The sequence below is a fragment of the Nuphar pumila genome, chromosome 12 (genome assembly GCF_984573655.1).
Source record: "Nuphar pumila chromosome 12, dmNupPumi1.hap1.1, whole genome shotgun sequence".
In the NCBI taxonomy this organism is placed as follows: Eukaryota; Viridiplantae; Streptophyta; class Magnoliopsida; order Nymphaeales; family Nymphaeaceae; genus Nuphar; species Nuphar pumila.
In genome coordinates, this window is record NC_143260.1 from 5033410 (window position 1) to 5059585 (window position 26176).

Here is a 26176-nt window from a genome sequence, read left to right on the forward strand (position 1 = left end):
CCGCTTTACTATATGGTACGGAATGTTGGGCTGCCAAGAGACATCATATTCAAGAAATGAGTGTAGCTGAGATGCGTATGCTTAGATGGATGTGTGAAAATACAATAAAAGATAAGATTCAGAACGAGGAGATACGTAAGAAGGTAGGCGTTGCACCTATTGAAAATAAGATGCAAGAGAATCGTTTACGGTGGTTTGGACATATTCGGCGAAGGCCTAATGATGCTCCAGTTAGAAGGATGGAGAAATGGGAAAATATATTAGTTAAAAGAGGTCGGGGTAGGCCTAGGAAGACTTGGATTGAGATGATAGGAAAGGATATGAATGCTTTGAACCTCACCGAGGACATGGCATTGGATAGAAATGATTGGAAGAGAATGATTCATGTGGAAGACCCAGAATGATTTTCTTTGTTGGTTCATATCGCCGACCCCAATTGTTTTGGGATGAAGGCGTAGTTGTTGTTGTTGTTGTTGTAATATTTTAAAATGTTATTTGTTTTTATGATATATATGTTCTTTTGTATAGTTGAGATATTTGGCTTGCCGATCTATTTACAGGTTCTCAAGTATTGAAGAGCCGTTTTTAGCAAATGATTGATCAGAAATATTGAACAAGTATTCCATGATCCCATGCTGGGTCTCTTGATGTAGGCATGTAAGCAAATCCCTAGAGCTCGGTTTTGAGGGGTAGAGGCAAAAAAAAAGTTTAAGATGGAAAGGGGTGGCTTTAAGGTAGATCACATTTTTTAAGACTTGGATCTATCAAAAACCCAAATTTTGGGGTTGATTTAAAAAAATCTCAAAAATCAATGGGTTAACGAAGAAACGAGGTTTGTAGAGGGAGAATGTGAAAAAATGATGTCAAAATGACCCATGGAGGCTTAAAAAAAACCCAATAGGTGTCAAGCCTTCATTTTTCGGGCGCTGGAAAAATGAAAAAAAGTGAATCAACTCGTACAATATGAGGCGTACCATACTATACACCCTTGTATCGTACGATATGGGATATGGTTCGATATAGACTAATATTCTCAAGTTTAACGATACAGGGGTTGTTATCGTATTGGTTCTCCTACTGATTCTGCGATACAGTGTAAAGTATCATACGATACTGATAACACTGTTTTCTCCATTTCATCCATCTATTACTAATCATACTGGCAAACCCACAAACACGTGCGCACACTGTTGGTACAAGGTCATCTATCTAAATTTTGTTAGGCACAGTACAATTCCATAAGAAATTCTCAAACACTTCATGCCCTTCAGTACACAATGAATAGTTTCAAGTGCTTCAACTATGTTGCATTTTAATTGGCTGGTGTATTTAAATTCTTCACTTTTGAGATGATTGATATGAATGCATATGCTACAATTCCATTACAATAGGCTATTTCATAATGTCAGTGTTTTTTGTTGTTCTCTTTTTATGTTTTCCCAACTTATTATTTAACATTACCTCTACCCACCTACATGTGTGTGTTCGCTTCTGCGCTACAGGGGTCATATATCCATCATTTTATAGGCTAACTAGTTTGTGTTTGTTGTTGATTCAATATAATGTTTAGGCTCCTTTTTCTGCAGAAGGGTTTATTTACAATCCAGTTGGACATGCCTACCTGTAGTACGTTATCATCACCATCACTATTATTATTACTATTATTATTATTATTATTATTATTATTATTTAGTAGTAGCAGGAAGGGTTTATTTACAATCCAGTTGGACATGCCTACCTGTAGTACGTTATCATCACCATCACTATTATTATTATTATTTAGTGGTATCAGTGGTGGTAGTAGTGGTTGGTATGATGTTTTCTTTCCTTAGATGCTGCTTCTATAACCCCTATGAATGCTGGGAATAATTAGTTGTTGTTTTTCTTTTTCAGTTGCTATCTTGCCCTTGGGGATGTTGAAGATGCATTAACATACTACAAGAAGTGCTTGCAATACAGAAGTGACTCAAATATAGATCAAAAGGTTGTCAAGGAAGCTTCAAATGGTTTACAAAAGACCCAGGTAGTTCTAGCACTGTATTAGTGGGATATTTAATGATGGCTTGAGTGCTTCATTCCCCTGTTTGCAGTGAACCAGTTGAACTGTCCTTGTACTGTGCATGCCCATCAAGTGGTGTAAACTGAGCTAACATGGTTTGCTTACACAGCAAAGAAAGGACAGTTTTTTTTCTTAAAATGGAAAAAACAATGCATATAAGTTAGACACCGTGAAACATGAATTGATGAACATTATACAAAACCAGACTGATTCTTACAGGCTCGTGAGCATGCATGCATTTTTCCATATGCATGCAAGCACGGTTCATGAATTTCTTTGGATTTACGACTCCTTCACTAGCTATCAAAATCTATAGACTGCTTAAGGACATCTTCATGAAATCTCTAGATAGAACAATCGGCCTATTGGACTATGCTCTTATTAGTAAGTAATTATATCACAATGTCATACTGTTTTTGTTAAAATATAGTATGCGTATGGATCTGGATCCAGATCCATACGCACGTTAAAATGAAACACATGCATAATATTGTTTCATTAATGGCACTCTTGTAATACTTCTGTAACAAAAAGGCTTATTGTACATCTGCCATTTTTTATAATACTTAGGGCTTGGAGGTCGAGCTGTGTGTGTGCCGCCCCAGCCATTGTGCATCTCTCTCTCTCTCTTCTTGTTTCATGTGGAAGCTGAACCAGATATATACGAAATCAAATCTGATATGGTATCAGAGTCGTGGTCGCAGAATCGTATCAGAGGTGTGTTCAGCGAGATCTGAAGAAACAGGTTTTGGATTCATCCTTCCCCTCTTTTATTCTCCTCTCCTAATCTTCTCTACTACTCGTTCTTTTCCTGATTGAAGCAATCCCATCATCTGTCTATCTTCTGCTACTCGTTTTTTTTTTTATCTTCTGTACTCTTTTTTTTTTTTTGTTATTCTTGTTCATTGGTATCTGTTTATCTTCTTCATTCCGTCGTCTGTGTTGGTTCCATCTTTTCCTCAACATCAACGACTGCATCCTTGAATTGCAGACAAACCGACTGCGGTCCCCTTTTTTATTTCAAACCATCTCTTTGATTCCACAAGTTTTTCCTTTCCTTTATTGCTGCTTTAGTGTTTTCTATGCAACGCCTATAGGCAGATTATAAAAAAAAAGGCGGGGGTCTTATTGGTAGTACAGGTACATGCCTTATTAAAGTTTTGTTGATTGATTAAGTGATCTCAAATCTGTTTATTTCTTTTCATTCATCTTGTTTGCTTATTCATTGTTCCACTGATATGGATTACTCTTCGTCATCCGGTCCCTCTGTAAATTTCTTGAGTCAGCTCGTTACAGAAAAACGTACTCATTCTAATTTTTTGACCTGGAAGAGGCAAATCCTTCCTTTTATACGGAGTCAGGATCTCGATGAACATTTGAATGGTTTAGTTCCTATACCATCACGGCTTATTTTGCAAGAAACTAAGAATGAGAAGGGTAACACAATTACTATTTCTATTAAGAATCCAGAGTATACAACTTGGAGGAAGCAGGATCAGTCTTTGGTTGCTTATATTACGTCAACACTCTCTCAAGAAGTGTTAGTTACTCTTTCAGATGATTGCACTGCAGCGGATCTGTGGAGTAAACTGTCTCAGACATACTCTCAGATATCAGAAGCCCGAGTTATGTACTTAAAAAATGAATTTCAGAGTTTGAAGAAAGGCTCCATGACAGTCATGGAATACATAGGCCGCTTGAATAGTATTACTTGGCGGTTATTGGAAGTGCTATTGCAGATAAAGATAAAGTTCAACAACTTCTCAATGGATTGGGCCCTGATTTTGACATGTTTACCACAACTTTATCATGCCTTCCTCACTTGCCCACCTTTGACGTCCTTCAAGCGAAACTCCTCCAGCATGAGATGATTATGAAACAAAGGGTAGAAGGAAATGAATCAGCTCGTTCTCATTCAGTTTTGGCCATGGACACTTCTGTAGGTTTTGGACGAAGGAATGAAGGTCAACAAGGAGGCAGAGGCTGCGGCCGTTTTGGGCAGGGAGGACGTGGTATCTTGCCTACACCTAATATTTCAGGGTTTTTTAATACAGGGAATCAGAGGAGAGTGCCCACTTGTTTCTTATGTAACAAAAGAGGACATGTGAAAGCTGATTGTTGGTTTAATTTATAGAATAGAGGAAAGGTAAACAAAATTGAAAATAAATCAGCTACTGTGGACACGAAAGCGCCATCTACAGATGTACAATAAGCCTTTTTGTTACAGAAGTATTACAAGAGTGCCATTAATGAAACAATATTATGCATGTGTTTCATTTTAACGTGCGTATGGATCTGGATCCAGATCCATACGCATACTATATTTTAACAGTTTTCAAGTTATAGCGCTGCAGCTATAATAACATGACTAGACCTTTGCTGGGTTATGCTATTCTTACAAGCTATGTCACATGGATGCGGGTGCGGGGATTCGGCACTTCCAAAAAACCCGGGTGCGGGGGTGTGGCAGGGGAAAAAATGTAAAATATATATATATATATATATATATATATATATATATATATATATATATATATATATCATGTATAGTCTATATGTATGAATGTATGGTAGCTGTTAAGGTCCATGACATTTATGCCCAACTTACTTTTTACCATTTTTTTTATCTTATATGGTTGTCCCCAAAGATGAAAGTGATGAGTTGTGGAGCCTGATTCATTGTTTTTGCCCTTGCAAGAATTTTTTTAAATTCCGCAGCCCATTTCATAGGGCAAAATTTTAAAAAAAAAATCCAAAAAAAATGGACAAAAATGACCCTGGGTGCGGTCGGGTTGACCGCACCCGGTGCCGCACCCGCGTCGACGCGGGTGCGGCACCCTGCTAGCCGAATCCCTGTTACATAGCTTACAAGGTATTCTGATACTCTGAGTTGCATACATCTGATTCCTATTATTGCAGTTGAATTCCTGGAATATGCCTTCTTGAAGCTGCTATTTATCTGTTCTAAATAACTTACCCAAACGGAAGGTTTATCTGAAAATTTTTACTGTCTAGCCTTGTTTCTCAATGATTCCATGTCCACATGGTTTAAGTGTTCTTTATTTTTATTTTTTTTAATATTCAGTTTTTCTATGATTGAATCTTATTGGTGGAAAGCTTGGAGCCTGGGAGATCTTGCCAATTGACCACTTTCTCATTTTCTTGTTATAAAAAACAAAGTAAATGTTTAATATTGATATTAAAATGATAAGTTGCTTTTCTGATTGGCAGCAAGTGGGTGGGTACATGGATCAGGCTTCTAAGCTTTTACGGCAGAAGACATCTGATGCTGCGGCTAACGCATTGCAAGTTATCTCCGAGGCTTTGTCAATAAGTCCATTCTCTGAGTGCTTAGTTGAAATGAAGGCAGAGGCTCTTTTAATGGTTTGCACAGCTCGCCTTACTCAATTACTGCAATTTCAGATAACCATAATGCATATTTACTATTTTTTGTTGGTCTTTTATGGAAAAGTTATCCGATTTCTTCCAGTTGTCAACATGGAAATTTTATATTATTGGGCGCTGACATGTACTTTCTACATCTGCAGCTTCGCAAGTATGAAGAAGTGATTCAGTTGTGTGAGCAGACTCTAGATTCTGCGGAGAGAAACTATGTGACTGCCAGTTCCTATTGCAAGTCTCAACATAAGGATGGAACAGCTAAATTAGAAAAGTTTACAGTAAGGATTTGGCGTTGGTGCATGATTTCAAGGTGCTATTTTCTTCTGGGAAGGCTGGAGGATGCTCTTGACTTGCTTCAGAAGCATGAGATAGGGGATTCTGATGTAGAAAAGTAAGTGCTTCGACATTCTTGAATAAAAATTTGACATTATTATTCTTTATTTGCATCTAGAATTATATCCAGATGGATAAATGTGATTAAAATCCTTACAGGCACAGTATCAAGACTTCAGAATCTTCAATGACATTCCCTGCAGTCATTCGTGAACTATTACGCCTCAAAGTACTCTCATCATTTTCTTCATAAATGGTTCCTCTTTGTGTTGGTTGAAGTATATTTTTTATTTCTGTGTTTATTTTAGCATTCAGGCACCTATTATGTTTCATTTTCTGGCTGCGTTTATTTACCAAGTTACAGGCTTAAATCCTCTTCTTGAAGTGACCATCTTTTTTTCGTTTTTCTCACTCCTAATATCTGTATTTATTTTCATATCAAAGCATTATCATTTTACAGATTAGGTCATCTTGATAGCTATGCATATAAACATTTGTACCTGCAATATGACCACATGATTACTTGCAATTTTTTTCACATATGCTTTGAGGCTGAGTTGCATGATCTTCGGTTACTTCTAGGTGGTTGTTTCCCATTCTTGGTTGCATAATTGTTTTCCAATACCTGATGACTTATGTTGTAATCTAGAATGCTGGACATGTATATGAAATCTTATTGTTCTATGCTACCATATGACATGGAAGTGATACATTTGAAAGGTGGTTCCACAGAAAAAAAAACAGGATATGGTGGAGCACAACTAGTTCTAGAGTTCAGGATTATTGATTTCTAGAACCATTAAAAAAGGCTCATACTTCCCATTGTTGGTTGCTTGATTGTGTTTCAACACATAGTGACTTATTGTCATCATTGTGTGTGTGTGTGTGTGTGAAAGATAGTTCCACAGAAAAAAGATAAATGTGGATTGCAACTAATTCCAGAGTTCATGATTACTTCTTTCTAGGACCATTGTAAGAAGGCTTATACTTGTGCTAACTGTTAAATTATGTATATATAAATATATATATACATATACTTATATATATACATTAGTATATATATAAGTATATATACGTATATATGTATATATACATAATTATATAGCTTTTTCCTGTTTTGTATAAACCAAAAACCCGATAGGGGTGTTTTGGTAATTCCATGTGTACTTTTTTGTTTTTTACTTTTCTTTCTTTTTTCCCCTTTTTCTTTTTCCTTTTTTATTTTCTGTTTTTGCTTTTTGGAACCATAAAGGGGCCCCACCCATCTAATCGTTGGGGCCCCAACAGTCATATTTATGACCGTTGGGGCTCCCAACGACTAGAAGGGAGCCCCCTTTATGGTCCTTCTAAAGTGCTCTCCTCCTCTATATAAAGAGGAGGTTCCCCCTTGTAATTGTATGGGTTTTTACACCCTTCTCTTCCTTTCTTCAATAAATCCAACTTATGACTTTAAGTCATTTTCTATATTTTTGAGTTTTTGTGTGTGCACATTTGGTGTTTGTGTTCTTGGCTCTTGTAGTCACTCTTAAAGAGTGACTTTTGCCCTATTGGTGCTTCCGCCTCTTTTCATTACATGGTATCAGAGCTCGGTTGGTGATTGGGCTTTTCTTTTGTCATCTTGGAAAGCGTGTCTCTCAAAGTTTTGAAGAAAGGAAGTATATTTGGTGCCGATGGAACGTGACTCTAAAGTGGAGCTCTCTTTCAAGCTAAATGGGTCCAACTATCTCATGTGGGCCTCCGCTATGGAAAATCATCTAAGAGGTAAGAAACTTTGGGGCTTTGTTATGGGAACTACTCTCGAACCCTCTCTTGTTCTTACCAAAATTGAAAATGAAGTTGAAAAGGCTTTAGATGGCGATGAGCGCATCAAAGCCATTAATGAACATCAATCCAAAATTGAGGATTGGGAAAGTAACCATGCCAAAATTTTGGCATGGTTTATGAACAATGTAGATCTTAAAAATTGTGCTAATATTGCCAAGTTTAGAAGGGCCAATGAGGCTTGGTTTTTCCTTAAGGGTATGTATACCCAAAAGGATCTTGCTCGGCAATTCTTTTGTCAAGAAAAAATTCGTTCCACCAAACAAATGGATATGAGTGTCCGGGACTATTTTAGCTCTAACCCCTCTTTGGGATGAGCTTGCCCTTCTTGAGCCCAAATGGGTTGCTCCACAAGATATTGAACTAAGAAGGGAACAAATTGAAAAGGAGCACTTTTTTCAATTCCTTCATGGACTTCGCCCGGAATTTGAACAAGTGAGGGCATCTCTTCTCCATAGAAGCAAAGCCCTACCTATTGAAGATGCTCTTGCCGAGGTATGTCAAGAAGAAACTCGACTTGGCTTGAGCATTAGGAATGATGAGGTTTTGGCCGTTAATAGGCTCAGATCAAATGTTAAAGCATATAGACCTCCCCACTTTAACAAAAATATCAATGGGCCTAGAAAGGGAATCATATGCCACTATTGTAATGAACCGGGGCACATTAGACCGGTTTGTCCAAAGCTTAAAGGAAAGGTTGCCGCGGTTGGAGAAAATTCTCCAAAGAAGGAAGAAAGTACCAAAGAAGGAGATATCAAAGAAACTCTTAATCATATCTCCGAAGTTCTCCAACACCTTCTCAAGTCTTCTCCTTCAACATCCGGAGCCGCCATCACCTACTCTTCATCACCTCCAGGTATGTGGATACTAGACTCTGGTGCTTCTTTTCATATGACATCTCATAAAAACTCCCTTTCAAATGTTTTTTCCGAACCCATGTCCTCCTATGTTTCAACGGCCGATGGAACGTCATTAAAAATTGAAAGTATTGAAACACTTGACTTCAAAAATTCTCAAAAATTTTTTGTTCCTAAAGTAAGAGTTGTTCCAAAAATTAATTTAAATCTCTTTTCAGTTTCCCAAATCACCGACCATGGATGCCAAGTCTCTTTCTCACCTAAAGATTGCATCGTGCAGGATCTCCAGTCAGGGAAGCTGATTGGGCAAGGCCATAGAAGGGGTGATCTCTATTTTATGGACCTTTTGACGCTTCCATCTAAGTCATCTTGCAATCTTGTTAAAGACAAAAGTATTGGAATTTGGCATGAGAGACTTGGTCATCCAAATTTTGTAAAAATGTCTCTCTTCCCTTTTTTGAACAATACTTGTAAAGACAATCACATGACTTGTAAAGATTGCATTTTTGGGAAATCTAAAGCTACTCTGTTTCCTCAAAGAAGTTATTTTACCACTCGGCCATTTGAACTTGTTCATTCCGATGTGTGGGGACCTTCCCCAATTTTATCTAAAGGAGGTTTTTCATATTATGTGGTCTTTATTGATGACTTCACTAGATTTACATGGATATACTTCCTAAGTCGCAAATCTGAAGTCTTCTCTTTCTTTAAAGAATTTCATGCAATGGTTAAAAATCAATTTTTGGGAAATCTATCTATTCTTAAGTCTGATTCGGGAGGTGAATATATGTCTAATGATTTTCAAAATTACTTAAAAGAAAATGGAATTTGTCATCAACGTTCTTGTCCCAACACTCCGCAACAAAATGGTCTTGCGGAAAGAAAGCATAGGCACATAATAGAAACTACAAGAACATTATTGATTTAAAAAAATATCCCAAAATCCTTTTGGGCCGAAGCGGTTCTAACTTCAACATATCTCATCAATAGAATCCCTTCATCCTCTTTGAAAAATCTTTCTCCGTTTGAAAAACTTTACAATATGTCTCCCGATTATAAGAGATTAAGAATTTTTGGATGTAAATGCTTTGTTTTAACTCGCAAAAATGATAAACTTTCTCCTAGGGCTATTGAATGTATTTTTTTGGGATATGGCGAAAAACAAAAAGGATATCGATGTTTTGACATAATTAAGAATAAACTTTATATCTCAAAAGATGTCACATTCCTCGAAGAAGAAAATGGTTTTTCGCATCAACCAAATGAAAATATTGACTATTCCTTTTTATTTGACTTGTTACCTCAAGAAAACATCATAGATGATCATACTGATCTTAATGAACCTCTTAATGAAGATCTTGTTGAACATCCAAATAATGATCAAAACTTAGAAGAAAATGCTTCAAGACAAATACAAGTCTACTCTAGAAGGAATGAAAGAAATCCTCCTTGTGCCCTTGAAAGATTTTCTCAAAGTGAGTCGATAGAAGAAACCTCTCAAAGAAGATCAAATCGCATTCCTAAGATTCCAAATAGATTTGTTTCTTATGACTCTTTTTCCCCTAATTATCGAGCATGTCTTCTTGCTCTTCACTCCTTTCATAAACCATCTCATTACAATGATGCTAAACAATATGCTCATTGGAATGAAGCTATGGAGCTTGAACTTAATGCCCTTAAAAAGGCGCAAACTTGGGAAATCATTGATCCTCCCAATGGCAAGAAACCCATTGGATGTAGATGGGTGTTTAAAGTAAAAACTAAGAGTGATGGTTCATTAGAAAGATATAAGGCTAGGTTGGTAGCCAAAGGTTATGCCCAAGAGTATGGGGTAGACTATGATGAAACTTTTGCCCCAGTTGCTCGAATGACCAGTGTTCGAGCCCTTATTGCTATAGCTTCTGTTAAAAAATGGCCCATCTTTCAACTTGATGTTAAAAATGCCTTCTTGAATGGTAATTTAAATGAAGAAGTTTATATGGAACCACCTCCAGGTATGAATTTAAATGGAAAAGTTTTAAAATTAAAAAAGGCTTTATATGGACTTAAGCAAGCTCCTAAAGCTTGGTATGACAGGTTTAGTAATGTATTAATCAATTTAGGTTTTTCTTCTTGTTATACTGACACTGCTCTTTTTGTCAAAAGGACAGGTGACTCCATTATTATGCTTCTGCTGTATGTTGATGATATGATCATCACTGGGAATGACAAAAAGGGAGTAAATGATGTTAAGTCTATGTTAAAAGATACTTTTGATATGTCTGACCTTGGTTATTTGAGATAGTTTTTAGGAATTGAAGTGGCTTATTCAGCGCGTGGGTACATCTTATCTCAAATGAAGTTAGCTGCAGAAATTTGTACCAAATCAGGAATATCTGATGAAAAGAAAGTGGAGACTCTTGAAGTTATCAATGCGAAACTAAGACTTGAAGATGGTGTTCTTCTTGAAGATCCAACCCCCTACCGTCAATTAATTGGATCCCTCACCTATCTATCCATCACACGTCCAGACATAGCTCATGCGGTTCATGCAGCGAGCCAATTTCAGCACGCCCCTACTACGGTTCATATGGCGGCCGTAATGAGAATTGTGCGATATATCAAAAATACCATCTCCAAAGGACTCTTCTTATCCTCTTCCTCATCACTTGAATTGACTGCTTTTACTGATGCTGACTGGGGAGGAAATCCCAATGATCGGATCTCAATTACGGGTCTTTGCATTTTTTTAGGTGAATCTCTCATCTCGTGGAGATGCAAGAAGCAGCAGAAGGTCTCCTTATCATCTACTGAAGCTGAATATCGGGCTATGGCGATGGCAACTATGGAGATTGTGTGGCTCAGAAGTCTTCTTGGTGACATGGGCGTTCCCATTTCCACTCCCACAAAGCTCTGTTGTGATAACAAGAGTGCGATATACATTGCCAGCAATCACACCTTTCATGAGCGGACCAAGCATATCGAAATGGATTGCCATTATGTTCGAGACGAATATCTCAAAGGGACCATCACATTGCCATATGTCACTTCAGAGTATCAACTAGTTGACTTCTTCACCAAGGCGCTCCCAACTCCACGATTCATGTTTCTTCTTGGCAAACTTTCGGTCTTTTCCCCGTAAAGTTTGAGGGGGCATGTTAAATTATGTATATATAAATATATATATACATATACTTATATATATACATTAGTATATATATATAAGTATATATACGTATATATGTATATATACATAATTATATAGCTTTTTCCTGTTTTGTATAAACCAAAAACCCGATAGGGGTGTTTTGGTAATTCCATATGTACTTTTTTGTTTTTTACTTTTCTTTCTTTTTTCCCCTTTTTCTTTTTCCTTTTTTATTTTCTGTTTTTGCTTTTTGGAACCATAAAGGGGCCCCACCCATCTAGTCGTTGGGGCCCCAACAGTCATATTTATGACCGTTGGGGCTCCCAACGACTAGAAGGGAGCCCCCTTTATGGTCCTTCTAAAGTGCTCTCCTCCTCTATATAAAGAGGAGGTTCCCCCTTGTAATTGTATGGGTTTTTACACCCTTCTCTTCCTTTCTTCAATAAATCTGACTTATGACTTTAAGTCATTTTCTATATTTTTGAGTTTTTGTGTGTGCACATTTGGTGTTTGTGTTCTTGGCTCTTGTAGTCACTCTTAAAGAGTGACTTTTGCCCTATTGGTGCTTCCGCCTCTTTTCATTACACTAACTTCCATCCAACAAATTTATAGATTTCTTAACAAAGTATTATGAAAATTGTGAATTATCTTCTGATCTCAACCTTATTGATTAATAACAATATGAACTCATTGTGGAACCATGTAACATAGGTGCTTCTAAAAGGGTGCCGTACCCGTTTCGAGCCATGTCAACAGTGGTACTGGTGCTGGTACTTTATGGGTATGGGTTCGACCTGTTTTGGATCTGACCCAACCCAGACCTAACCCATTACCTATTATGTCAGACCATTCATCTGTTTATCATGGTTATTTCATCCATTCTTGTACTGTATTTGATATATATATATATATATATATATAGAGAGAGAGAGAGAGAGAGAGAGAGAGGTCCTAACATCCAACAACTTAAGGGCAACCACCCAATGCACGGCTGTGCGCCGCTGATCATGCCTGAAATCAGTGCCACAGTTATTTTTCTGGTTCCAAAATAACTCTTTAGTGGTGGTTATGACCGCCACTAATTGTCATTTGGGTGGATGTGTGGTGCGACCATGCGTTGGCCCATTCACTCATTAAATGACATTTGCTGCCAGATTTCTATACACACCATAGTTGGCAAACTCATGACTTGGGCTAGGATCAGTCGACCCTTGACTCACGAGTCAGGACTATAGATTTCAGTGTTATTACACAAATAAGACATGGAAATAATAAAATTCGAGGCTGCATAATCACTAAATTTAACACATGATATCAATGATTAAGCTATAATAGCATACAACTCTATATAATTGTTAACATTTATGATTTAACAATATTTAATTCTTTATAACAAGTAACTTTACATCAGCATTGTGCATTAAAATCATGAGATGAATATTAAAGGACACATAAAGGCCTTCTAGATCGGTGATCCTGAATCGGCGACCCATCTGGGAGCCGATCCGGGTCGACTTGGGCAATTCCCAAGTTGACTCGCCAGGTTTGCCAACTATGATACACACGCTTGTATTGTATATACATGTCTTCATGTATGTATCTATACTCATGCATATGTTGATACATATATGCAATCCCTTTCTTAAAAAGTAATATATATATATATATATATATATATATATATATATATATATATATATAGTTGTATCCCCCTATGTGACAGCTGTGGAAGCATTTATACTAAAAAACCAAATTACCATTCTTGTTGTAAAAGTTTTATTATATCTTATTCTAAAACTTTTTCTTTATGGCTTGATTCCTAATATTTGAAAGCTAACTTGGAAATTGCTATTGTGTCTTTTGGAAAGATATGTCGATTAGATATAGGCTGTAAAGCAGTTAAAGATATGTTGAATTAGATATAGATTGTAAAACAGATAATCAGATTCATACTTATCCCCTTCTAAAGCCACCCACATTCTTAAAGCACTGGAAAATTCACAACCAGGTAGATGTCTAATTTTCTGATGATTGTACGAAATCTTTATTAGCTTGGATCTTTTCTAGATTTCCCTTAGAAGAATTTGCACTAATGTTTTATTTACCGTTATTTGCACCTGCACGCAATGGGTTTGGTGCAACTTGCCCCTTTCAACATAAACTTAGGATGACCTTAGGATTCCAGTCTCAAATTCAGCCAACTCTTTACTTCAGGAAGAATGCAGAGAACTCAACATTAGGTTTCTTACCTTTGTGCCCCCACATGTTAGGAGCTCATGCTAGGCTCCTTTTGGTTTTTCTGTAGCCTGTGACGAAGTCAAAGTTGAGTTCCCAACATTTCCACTTGTAATTGTAAGAAAGCACTTCAAGTTTCCAATGTATTTTTTAAAATGCAGGCAATAACACATGATTACAAGTGTTTAGATTGCCCATGTTGACCTGTAATGCTGGAATTTGAAGATAGTCAAACACCTAAATGGGAAAAATGAAGTCATTGAATATTGAAGATAGTCCTCTCTCTCCCTCAAATAAAACCGAGTCTGGATATGACGTCAGCCACTGTGTACCAATGTTAACATGGGTACTGGGACCTTCCAGCCGTATCCATGTTACATATGTGTCGGAGTAATTTACAAATGTCAGAAACTGCATTATGGTCCTGAGGTTTCTGGCTTCCTTACATTGGAAACCTCAAAGGTTTCAATATGCATCTACAGTGCCAATACATGTCAAGTCATCCACCAGGCTAATCTTGGCAACTGAACAGGTGGTCAGGAATATCAGAAAAAACTTCCACGTTGGAATGTCTATGTTCTCACTGTAACAGTCTAACACCACTTGCTTAAAAGAAAGTGCTAGTCATGTACTAGCTGTCACATAGACACGGCTATTGAGCATCCGTACCCATGTTGACACGGGTACTGGTACCAGATGCAGCACGGGTACGTGCTGGTCCGAATTGGGAATTGGGTCCAGCCCTACCCAAACCAATTTTTTTTTATGTCGGTGAAAGGCAGGGAGGAAGAAGAAGAAGAAGAAAAAAGAGGTGAACGAAGAAAAAGAAGGAGAAGAAGACAAAAGAGGAAGAGGAGGAGAAGGAAGAAGTCGAAAGAGGAAGAGTAAAAGGAAGAAGAAAACAGAAGAGGAAGAGGAGGAGAGGGAATAAGAAGACTAGAGAGAGAGAGAGAGAGAGAGAGAGAGAGCAAAAAGGGGAAGGGCCCCTTCCCTTTTATAAGAAGTCTTATATATGGATCCTAATATAGTGGATCCATATATAATCCAGACCCAGACCCAAACTCTCTCTCTCTCTCTTTATATATATACAGCCATGTCTCCGTACCTGAATTTTTTGAATTTGCCATGGCGTACCTTCTGTACATGAACCCGTACCCGCACCCATACCCATGTGACATATTGTACGAGTATGCCTGCAGTATCTTTTGGAAAATCCATACCCCTCTTGAGTTCTATTGGTTATTTCACAGTCACCATTTCTCAATACAATATGAGCTGTTTGTCATCTACTCGTAACTTGGGCAAGATACTGTTCACCAAATTTGAGTATTAATGTTTTTTATTATATGTTTCAGCATAAATTTCACTTTCATTAGTTGAATCCCTATTAAAAAATAGAATGTTCTCTTATATTATGTTTTGGGATAATCTTCACTTATAATTTATCCATTAATCCTGTTCATAAATGGTCTGATGTGTTTTTCATTGTTTTCCGCTTTTAGTCCGCTGGAAATGAAGCATTTCAAGCAGGAAGGCATGCAGAAGCAGTTGAACATTACACTTCTGCTTTAGCCTACAATGTTGAATCACGGCCCTTTGCTGCAATATGCTTTTGCAACCGTGCTGCTGCATATCAAGCATTGAACCAAATCACAGATGCTATTGCCGATTGCAGTTTAGCTATAGCTCTAGATGCAAACTATCCAAAGGTATGTCTTTGAAGTGGTGCTGCTGTGCGAGCCCACATTGCTCTTTAAGCATGATATTGTATTTCTGTGGTTGACATGTGAAACTCCAATTGATGGGTCATGACCAATGGGGGCTCCGACCACCTGGTAGTAGCAGTTTGTGCAAGTCACCATGTGATGGGACGTTGCAAGTTCAAACCCCACTGGTATATGTGTGGTTGAATAACTGCCTCGTACTGTGAACTGGCTTCTGGCCTGTTTGGGTTGGCTAAAAACTGTTTGTAAAAGGGAGGGGCCCTAATTCCCCCAGCTCTGTTATGGAAAAAAATTTGGCGGGCCATGATTTATGGGCGTTCCATTACTGCATCAGATATCATCTGTTTTCATAGCAAATGATATGATTATTGGTTCAGAATCTGCGTATTGGCCTTGCTATTTTGATTGCAATGTGTCAATACAATATCCTAGCTGAATTGGATCTGTATTTGCAAAGAGACAGATACATTGCCTAATGTAGAACAGTTTCATGTACTCATTTGTTGAATAAACTGTTTGTCACACACACACATAAACACATGCTCACACAGGCATTGACACACACACACACACATAAACACATGCTCACACAGGCATTGACACACACACACACACACACACATGTATATGTGTGTGTGTGTTGTGTGTCATACCATATGCTCATACCAGTATCCATGTGACATAGGTTTCGACTTGGTGAGGTAGATATAAATCTGTTTAGGATATGGATTGCATCTGGGTCTCCATCTCATGCTGGATTCTCCCTTTGGTGAAAGGATATTTTGTCCCTGGTGAACTTGCATGTGAAGTAATTGCTTCTCTAGAAGGTGAAGCATCAGCACTCCACTTACCACCAGTGCCTTGTCCTTGCTGGGGTATCCCTAATTCGGCTGTGATCATCACTTGTCTTTGCTTTCTCCATAAATTTCCATCTCTGGGAGTCCTTGCTCAACACCATAATACTTCCTCAAAAGAGGCTCGTGGGCCCTCAAAAAAATATGTTTCTTCAACCTTTGTTGATGTTTTCATGTCTCTCTATGCTTGGCTGTCCTTGCCATCTCTTTTTGTGGTCTAGTTTCAAAAAGCTGTGAGAACTGGTCCATATGCAAATAATTTCTGAAAGACTGCATTCTTTCATCTGGTAAGATGATCAGCTGAGAAGGAAATTGATCCCATGTTATCCAATGGCTTTGTGCTGCTGTAATTCCTCAGGATTGAGATAATTTTCCTACAAATTTGGAGACATAGAGCAGGTTTATAATGTTCTATTCCCAATCTGAAGAAAAAAATGTTGCAGGTCTGTTGTCAAACAAAATGTTAACCGGGCTAAATGTCATATGCTTGAATAATCCCTCATGTGGCCTGTCTTTCTGGTCAAAAGTATGAATTGTATATGTGGCTATGTAACATGGATAGTTCAAAATTTTAGCATACTCGTGTCTGGTGCTAGGTGCATCTACATAGTGCATATACCCATATTGTATACATGCACACACACATGTATGTCTAGTGTAATGAGTAGCTCCTAAACAGTTTAGATCCTAAACACTTCTGGAGAACATAGTTGCATGTGTTTTTTATTTAGTCCTGAACTGTAGATGTCTTCATCATTGTTTATTTACTAAAAACTGTAATTTGGATCAAATTGATTTAATGAGAAATATTGATTTTTATTTCATTAGGTATCGATGCAATATGGGCTGTTGATTTTTAATTGCTCTAAAAATACTTGTAAACATGAAAAATGTCTAGTCTAATACATGTTTTCTACTAAGCTATACACGGTGCATCCATAAGTTCAGATTATGCAAACACTGTGGTTTTGGACATAAGACTGTTTAGGAGCCGTTCATTACACACACACACAAGCCTTCCTTTCAAGACACACATGTGATACTAACCTATATGACGGGCACATGGAGTATGCAGGGAGGTTGACATGTCACCATCCCCTTTAGAGGTTCAGTTTACGTACTAATGATTGCATTCTCTGTCAAAAGAATAATTGTTAATATTTGTTTCATTTATGTAATAATAATTCTGTTCTTTGTCAAGAATGTATCCCGTTTGAAGCTAAGTATGTTTAAATATTTAAGCATGACTGAAAGGGTATCCTGATTTGATCATGCAGTAATAGTTGCTGCTGCTGCTGCTCTCTCTCTCTCTCTCTCTTTTCTTATATATGTATGTGTATGTACATTATTGTCTAGATATTTTGACTTGAACGTGAATTCAGTGAGTGCAAAGAATTATAATACACTTCTCTAGGAAAAATAAGTGTGATCTTTGTATTAACTGTGCAAATTATGACCAATTACTTACAAAATCTTAACTGTACATGCTATGTCTTAGGCGGTTTCTCGGAGGGCAACCTTACATGAGATGATTAGGGATTACAGCCAAGCATCTAATGATCTTCAGAGACTTGTATCACTTCTTGAAAGGCAGATCGAGGACAAGCCAAACGAAACTGGGGCATTAGGAAGATCAGGAAGTACAGTGTATGATCTAAGACAAGCTCAACGAAGGCTCACTACTGTTAAAGAAGAAGCCAGAAAAGAGATTCCCTTGAATATATATTTGATCTTGTGAGTACACTATCAATTTTGGCTATGATGACATTTCTTGTACTTGTGAGCTGTTGAAGATATTTTTTGCATGCTAGCATTGATATTCTCTTGTTGTCATGAAAGGACATAATGCATGAATCAGGTTTCAGCATGGATTTGGCTGCTTACATGCTATGACTCTGCTCAAGGAACTAAGTCTCTGTTTAGAAGCTGACAGTCGAAGGTAGCTAGGGAAGGAACTATGGAATCCATAAATGTTGTGGATTTGATAGTTCCTATCCATCTGTTTGGGAGCACCATACAGCACTTTGCAAATCCATTTTCAAGTTGTTTGGAATTTGGATGATATGTGGATTTAATAGTTGCCTCTCCAGCTACTTACAAGCCTTGATACTTAGGAAGAACCACAAGCACCATAAAATTGTCATATGAACCAACAGAACTTGTAATACCTTGTGAACCTATTCATATCATACAATAAACTATGAAGTGCAGCTCAATATCAGATTCAGAAGAAAAAAATATGAAATACCTGATAAAAACAGATGAGATACCATTTATCATGTATCAAGGAATTCTTCACTGTTTTTCTCAAAAAACAAAAAATTCTTCACTATAAACAAAGGAAACATGGTATGCATTAGAAAATATTCAAGCAGGTGTATCACATGAATACCATCAGTAAAAAAGATTACCACCAACAAAAGGGGGAAATATACCAAGAAAGAAACAAAGAAAAAATGAAAATGGCTGCATTAGAAAAGCACCCACAATAAAAAAAAGATGCAAAAAATCAAAGATGGGAGACAATGCCGAAAAGAGGCAATGCATAGATTAGTGGGAAGAAGACAAAAACAGGTAAGAATAGAACAAGAATGCTTCTGTTTGAGACATTCTTCACAGCTATCCATGGCTGAGATAGCTCTATTTAAGCTTGCTAATAGGAGGGAGAAGGGTGGAGAAAAGGGCGAAATGAAAGAAAAAAAAAGGAGATGCTAGGGTTTTCTAGAAAGAATGGCAGCTTATTGAAGTGGTAAGTAGTTAATAAGGTAGCTGGGAGGGCCATCGGAGACCACCGGAGCACCATCGGAAGTGGGTGTCGGGATAGAAGTTAGAAATTACCACCTCTCCACGGTGGTAGTCGGATTGTGGAAATGGCATCTGCAAATGCACTTCGAACTCCCTCAAATGCCAGTTTTCCATGCTCCCAAACGCATGGTGGCTGCTGGGGATTCCATGCTTCTGCTCCGGCGTCCTCCGATAGTTGGCTCTCAAACAGAGCCTAATTGTTGTTTCCTAAATTTCAGAAATGTATTTTTAAGTTAAAAAGATGTGCATACTTAACATACATAGACATACATAGTATGTACATATATAATATGTGCATGTATGTGTTTTAACTTCAACCCACATATCTGAAATTTAGGAAAGAATCGATTTCTTCAGTAGTCATAGCATATAAGCTGTCAAAATCCCCACTGAAACCTCACTGGTTTTACTACTTCGAACCTTTTTTTTTGTCACACAAACATAAACGTAATGGGAGATTATACTACACAAATTTGCCAACTGTTTTTTTTATGGCAGTTTCTCAAATTCGTGATGGTGACTTGTTTATGTACCACCAACTCTCTTTTATATGTTATGCAATGCTTGGACAAAATTTTGAAATAGCTTCCTTCCAAATTTATATAAGTTTTTTCATGAAGTGGGTATTTTTGAACTTCTGATTGGTGATGTCTGTGAAAATATCTCAAAAAGGAGATAAAGTGTGCGATAAGCACAACACCACCAATGTGCACAAATGCACAAGAACACTTAGAACAAATGTACACGAAGGTACAATAAAGAAACTCAAATGCACAAAGGCATACAAAATATAAAGAATTTTATTGAGAAGAATGGAGAACAAAAGCTCCAAGAAGTAAGTTTTACAAAGGGGGAACTCCCCTATTTATAAGCAAGCAAGGAGCCTTGGAGGGGCTCCACTAGCTGTTGGAGCCCCTCCAACGGTTAGAATTCTAACCGTTGGAGAGGCCCAACAGCTAGTGTTGAGCCCCCTCCAAGTTGACTTGAGTCAATCAAACAAGAAAAAGAAAAAATAAAATGAAAAGAAAAAAGAAAAGAAGAAAAAGTAAAAGTACAAAAACATAACAGCATATTCATAATTATGAATATGCGCAAAAGAAGGGAAATGACTATAATACCCTTGCGGGTTTTACAAGAAGAGAGAGATACATATACATATATACATCATGTATATATGTATATGTATTTCTATATATATATATATATATGTAAATATATACATAAGAGAGATACAATTTAACACCCTCCCTCAAACTTAGGGCACAATGACCGAAAGTTTGCTAAGGAGAAAGTTGAATCTTGAAGAGCAAAGCGCCTTGGTGAAGAAATCTGCCAACTGATATTCTGAAGTCACATAAGGAAGGTCGATGACTTTTTGTAGATATGCCTCTCTGACATAATGGCAGTCCATCTCAATATGCTTTGTCCGTTCATGAAAAGTGTGATTCTTAGCAATATAGATTGCACTCTTATTATCACAACACAACTTTGTGGGTTCTTGAATTGGAATTCTCATGCCTTGCAGCAACTGATGAATTCAGACAATCTCCATAGTTGTAGAAGCCATGGCTCGATATTCTGCTTCGGTGGACGATAGAGGAGACACCTTCTGTTGTTTCTTACATCTCCATAAGATCAGGGATTCACCTAAAAAAATGCAAAAGCCTGTAGTGGAGTGACGATTATTTGGGTCACCTCCCCAATCAGAGTCAGTATATGCAATTAAATTTAACTCATAAGATGAGGAAAGGAAAACTCCCTTGTTTAAAGTTCCCTTTATGTATCTGACAACTCGGAGAACGACACTCATATGAACGGATGTAGGAACATGCTGAAATTGGCTTGTAGTATGCACGACATGAGAGATGTCCGGCCTTGTGATGCTAAGATACATTAGAGATCCCACAAGTTGCCGGTAGGGGGTAGGATCCTCCAAAGGTTTCCCATCATCGATCTTCATTTTTGATCCCACAATTTCAGGGGTCTCACAGATTTTATCATTAGTAATACCTGATCTGTCAAGAATCTCACAAGCAAGTTTAGTTTGAGACAAAAAATAGCCTCTATGAGAGTAGGCTACCTCGATACCAAGAAAGTAAGTCAGATACCCCAAGTCTGACATTTCAAACCTTTCTTTTAAAGTGGCTTTAATGTTTCTGATGCCCTTTATGTCACTACCTGTTATCAACATTTCATCAACATACAACAGTAAAATCACAATTCTTGCATTAGACTTTTTGACGAACAGAGCAGTGTCAGTATAGCATGAGGTAAAACCATCTTGAACCATCGCATCATTAAATCGATCATACCAAGCCTTAGGGGCTTGTTTTAAACCATAAAGCGTTTTTTGCAAACGAAGGACTTTCCCCTTTGGTACGTTCATACCAGGAGGAGCATCCATGTAGACTTCTTCATTAAGGTCTCCATTTAGAAAGGCATTTTTAACATTCATTTGGTAAATATTTCATTTTTTAATAGATGCAATGGTGATCAAACATCTTACAGTAACCATTCGTGCAACAGGGGCAAAGGTTTCTTCGTAATCGATGCCGTATTCTTGACTATATCCTTTTGCGACAAGACGGGCTTTATATCTTTCGAGAGTGCCATCACTCTTGGTTTTGACTTTAAAAACCCATCTACATCCTATTGTTTTCTTTCCTTTTGGAAGACATTGAAAAACCCAAGTTTTGCTTTGTTGAGGGCTCTAAGTTCGTTGTCCATGACATCCCTCCACTCTATCATTTCCTTAGCTTCCTTAAAATTTCTAGGTTCTTGATATGAGTGAATGGCACTAAGACATGTCCTATGCTTTGGAGAAAAAGACTCATAGGATATAAATCTAGAAAGATTTTTCCTAGATCTTTCAGTTCTTCGAGAGTGGTTGGAAGATTCACTAAGGTCACTATATTTCTCTATTGCACTTCTAAAAGTGCTTTTATCTCTATGTGTATAGGTAATTGGTTCATTTATCATTTCTTCTTCATTATGAATGGTTTGAGGAATACTTTCACTTATATCCTCATTCACATTCAATTCATCATCGTTAAAAAAATCTTCATTTCTAGATAATAGTTCAAACAAAAAAGAGTAATCGGCATTATCTTCATGAGTTTTGTGTTATTCAAAACCACTCATGTTTTCTAAAAAGGTTACATTTCTTGAAACATATAGTTTATCATTTTTAATATCATAACACCTAAAACCTTTTTGTGTTTCCGAATATCCCAAAAACGCACAAGGAATAGCCTTGGGAGATAATTTATCATTCTTATCGGTGAGAACAAAACATTTACAACAAAAAATTCTTAACCTATTGTAATCAGGTTCTTTTTTATACAATATTTCATATGGAGATATTTGATTCAAGTTTTTGGATGGAAGTCGGTTTATGAGATAAACCGATGCAAGAGCTGCTTCGGCCCAAAATCTTTTTGGAATTTTTTGAGAAATGAGCAAAGTTCTTGTAGTTTCAATTATGTGTCGATGTTTTCGTTCGGCCAACCCATTTTGTTGAGGAGTTTTGGGGCAAGACCTTTGATGAACAATCCCATTATTTTCAATATAACTTTTGAAATCATTTGAGAGATATTCTCCCCCGGAATCGGTTCTAAGAATTTGTAATTTACTATTGAATTGATTTTGTATTATCATGTGAAAAACCTTAAAAGTAGAGAAAACCTCATGTTTATGTTTGAGGAAGTATATCCAACTATACCTTGAGAAATCATCCACATAAATAACATAATACGAAAAACCTCCCTTAGACACAACGGGTGCCGGTCCCCAAACATCCGAATGCACAATTTCAAAAGGCTTAGTTGAAAACATAGTTCTTTGTCCAAAAGGTAAGCTTCTCATTTTACCAAGAATACAATCATTACAATTGAAATTGTCTTTACATAAAGTTTTAGCAAAATGTAAATAAGAAAGCTTGACAATATTTGGATGCCCAAGGTGTTTATGCCAAACATTTATATCTTTATGTTGGGCAATATTACAAAAAGAGGGTTTTGGAATTTGAAGAAATTTCATAAGATAAAGATCTCCCTTCCTAGAGCCTTCCCCAATCAACTTCCCGGACCGGCGATCCTGTATCCAACATTTATTTGATGAGAATTTGATATCACACCCATGATCCGATAGTTGAGAGACGGAAAACAAGTTTAAATTTAGTTTTGGTATAAATCTAACTTTAGGAATAGAAAAACCTTGTCTTTCAAAATCACCAATTCCTTTTATTTCAAGAGAAGCCCCATCCGTGGTAGAAAGAAAAGAGGGTGACAAATTTTTTGAGTATTTAGAAAGTGCAAAAACATTTGGAGTCATATGAAAGGATGTACCCGAGTCTAAGAGCCAAAGAAACTTACCGGGAGGAGAGAAGGTGGTCATGGCGGCTCCGGAAACGGATCCCTTGAGGAGTGGTTGAAGAGCTTCCATGATTTGATTAAGAGACAAAGTAGCATGGTTGGAAGTTGATGGACCTTCCTCCTTGGTTGATTGAAAAGTAGTAGACATAGCCACCATTTTCTTCCATTTAGGACATACCGGTTTAATGTGACCCGGTTCTTTGCAAAAATGACATATGATCTTACTATAATCTCTTCTTCCATAATGTCCACCATTTTCTCTTCCTCCTTGATTTTTGTTAAAATGAGGGGGTTTATAGGTTTTAACATTATTCCCCGGTCTTGAGACGACATAAGCACCCTCATCCTCATCTTTAGAGGGAACGACCAACACACTTAGATTGGTTTTATTCATTCCCAGTCTAGTTTCTTCTCCACTTAATTTGGTAAGCACATCTTCCAATGGAGGAGAAGAGAAAGAAGACAAGAGAGAGGATCTAGTTTGTTCAAACTCGGGTCTAAGCCCATTTAAAAAGTTAAAGAAATGATCCTCTTCTAATTGTTTGGCCCTCAATTCAATAGCCTCACCACTCCATTTAGGTTCTTGGAGAGCAAGTTTATCCCAAATAGTGGATAACTCGGCAAAATACTCTCTAACGGACATTTCTCCTTGTTGAAGAGTTAAAGTCTTCTTTTGAAGATAGTATTTATGGGACAAATCTCTTGAAGTATACATTTTTTCAAGATATTCCCATACTTGATATGCCTTTTTGAACTTTAGAATGTTGGAATTAATTTTGGTCTCAACCGAAGAGAAGAACCATGAGAGTATTTTGTAATTTTTCATTTCCCACTCTTCATGCTTCTTATTGTAATCTTCAAAAGTCTTTTCTCTTTCTTCTCCCTCAAGAACCTTGATCTCCCCTCTCTCAAGGATAGTAAATTTAGGTTCGGGTTCGGGAATAGTTCCTTGAACATATCCCCAAAGACCCTTTCCTTTTATATGGGCCTTCATATTCCCGGGCCATACATGATAATTCGTTTCATTTAATTTGAAGCCAAGAGAGAAGTGTGAATCCTTTTCGCCCATTAGAGAGGATACAAAGAGAAATAAATGCGTACCACAATGCGAAATGAGTTCCTTCTTGATGTAGAAAGCTTCTAAAATATAGAATGAAGGACCGAGTCTTCACTCCAATCACCACAACTTAATGGCACGTTTTACAAGGTACTCCAACGAAGAGAGAAAAATGCACGATCTTCTTTTCCTTTAAGCCTAGCTCTGATACCATGTGAAAATATCTCAAAAAGGAGATAAAGTGTGCGATAAGCACAACACCACCAATGTGCACAAATGCACAAGAACACTTAGAACAAATGTACACGAAGGTACAATAAAGAAACTCAAATGCACAAAGGCATACAAAATATAAAGAATTTTATTGAGAAGAATGGAGAACAAAAGCTCCAAAAAATAAGTTTTACAAAGGGGGAACTCCCCTATTTATAAGCAAGCAAGGAGCCTTGGAGGGGCTCCACTAGCTGTTGGAGCCCCTCCAACGGTTAGAATTCTAACCGTTGGAGAGGCCCAACAGCTAGTGTTGAGCCCCCTCCAAGTTGACTTGAGTCAATCAAACAAGAAAAAGAAAAAATAAAATGAAAAGAAAAAAGAAAAGAAGAAAAAGTAAAAGTACAAAAACATTACAGCATATTCATAATTATGAATATGCGCAAAAGAAGGGAAATGACTATAATACCCTTGCGGGTTTTACAAGAAGAGAGAGAAACATATATATTTACATATATATATAAAGATAGATATATATACATATATACATCATGTATATATGTATATGTATCTCGCTTTATATATATATGTAAATATATACATAAGAGAGATACAATTTAACAATGTCAACCATACAATTCTCATTCACCATGATAACTTGTTTGAGGCAAGAAAAAAAAACTATAGACTCTGAACCTTTACTATAAGCTGAAATGACATTCAGATGTCAACTATATATATATATATATATATAGTCACTAGAATATGAGAACTACAGTGTGAACTAGGCATTTTCAGCACTTTTGCAAATCCAACCATGTAGATATGTTCGACATGGTGAATTTGCTAGGAATCAACTGTTGGATCCTGTATTTCCGATGAAAAATTATGATTTTTGGATGCTTGAATATTTATGAAGATTATAAGCCGTTCGTTTGAAAGCCTTAAAAAATCTTGTTTATGCATCATAATCGGATGGTTCAAGAGCTGGTCATTATAAAACATGTAGATCACATCTGTACGGTTAGATTTAAGAGAAAAGAACAAAAAATCCATGAAAATTGTGGTTTACACGGTAGTTCTCATATTCTAGTTATATATATATATCCTAACCAGTTAAGGAATGGACCAATTATTTTTCAATGTTGCATAGCATGGTTTGTAAATCAAAATTTGCTATTACTTTGTTCCAACCCATCATTCCTGAGCTAAATATTGTTTGTGCTTGTGATCATGTTTGGCACCTCTCTCTCTCTCTCTTCACACAGCCTTTTTTGCATCTTATCATGATTTTACAGTTCTGGTCGAAAAAAGGTATA

At 37.0% G+C, this 26176-nt stretch overlaps 1 protein-coding gene across 1 annotated transcript in view; it reads left to right on the forward strand.

Moving 5' to 3' along the window:
- LOC149819750 (uncharacterized) overlaps positions 1-26176 on the forward strand; it is a 39894-nt gene that overhangs the window by 11448 nt on the left and 2270 nt on the right. The window contains exons 3-8 of the mRNA XM_089983379.1: positions 1894-2023; positions 5291-5443; positions 5608-5852; positions 5954-6023; positions 15337-15543; positions 17911-18146. Of these exons, the coding sequence (XP_089839505.1) occupies positions 1894-2023; positions 5291-5443; positions 5608-5852; positions 5954-6023; positions 15337-15543; positions 17911-18146 (1041 nt within the window). The remainder of the gene's footprint in view (positions 1-1893; positions 2024-5290; positions 5444-5607; positions 5853-5953; positions 6024-15336; positions 15544-17910; positions 18147-26176) is intronic.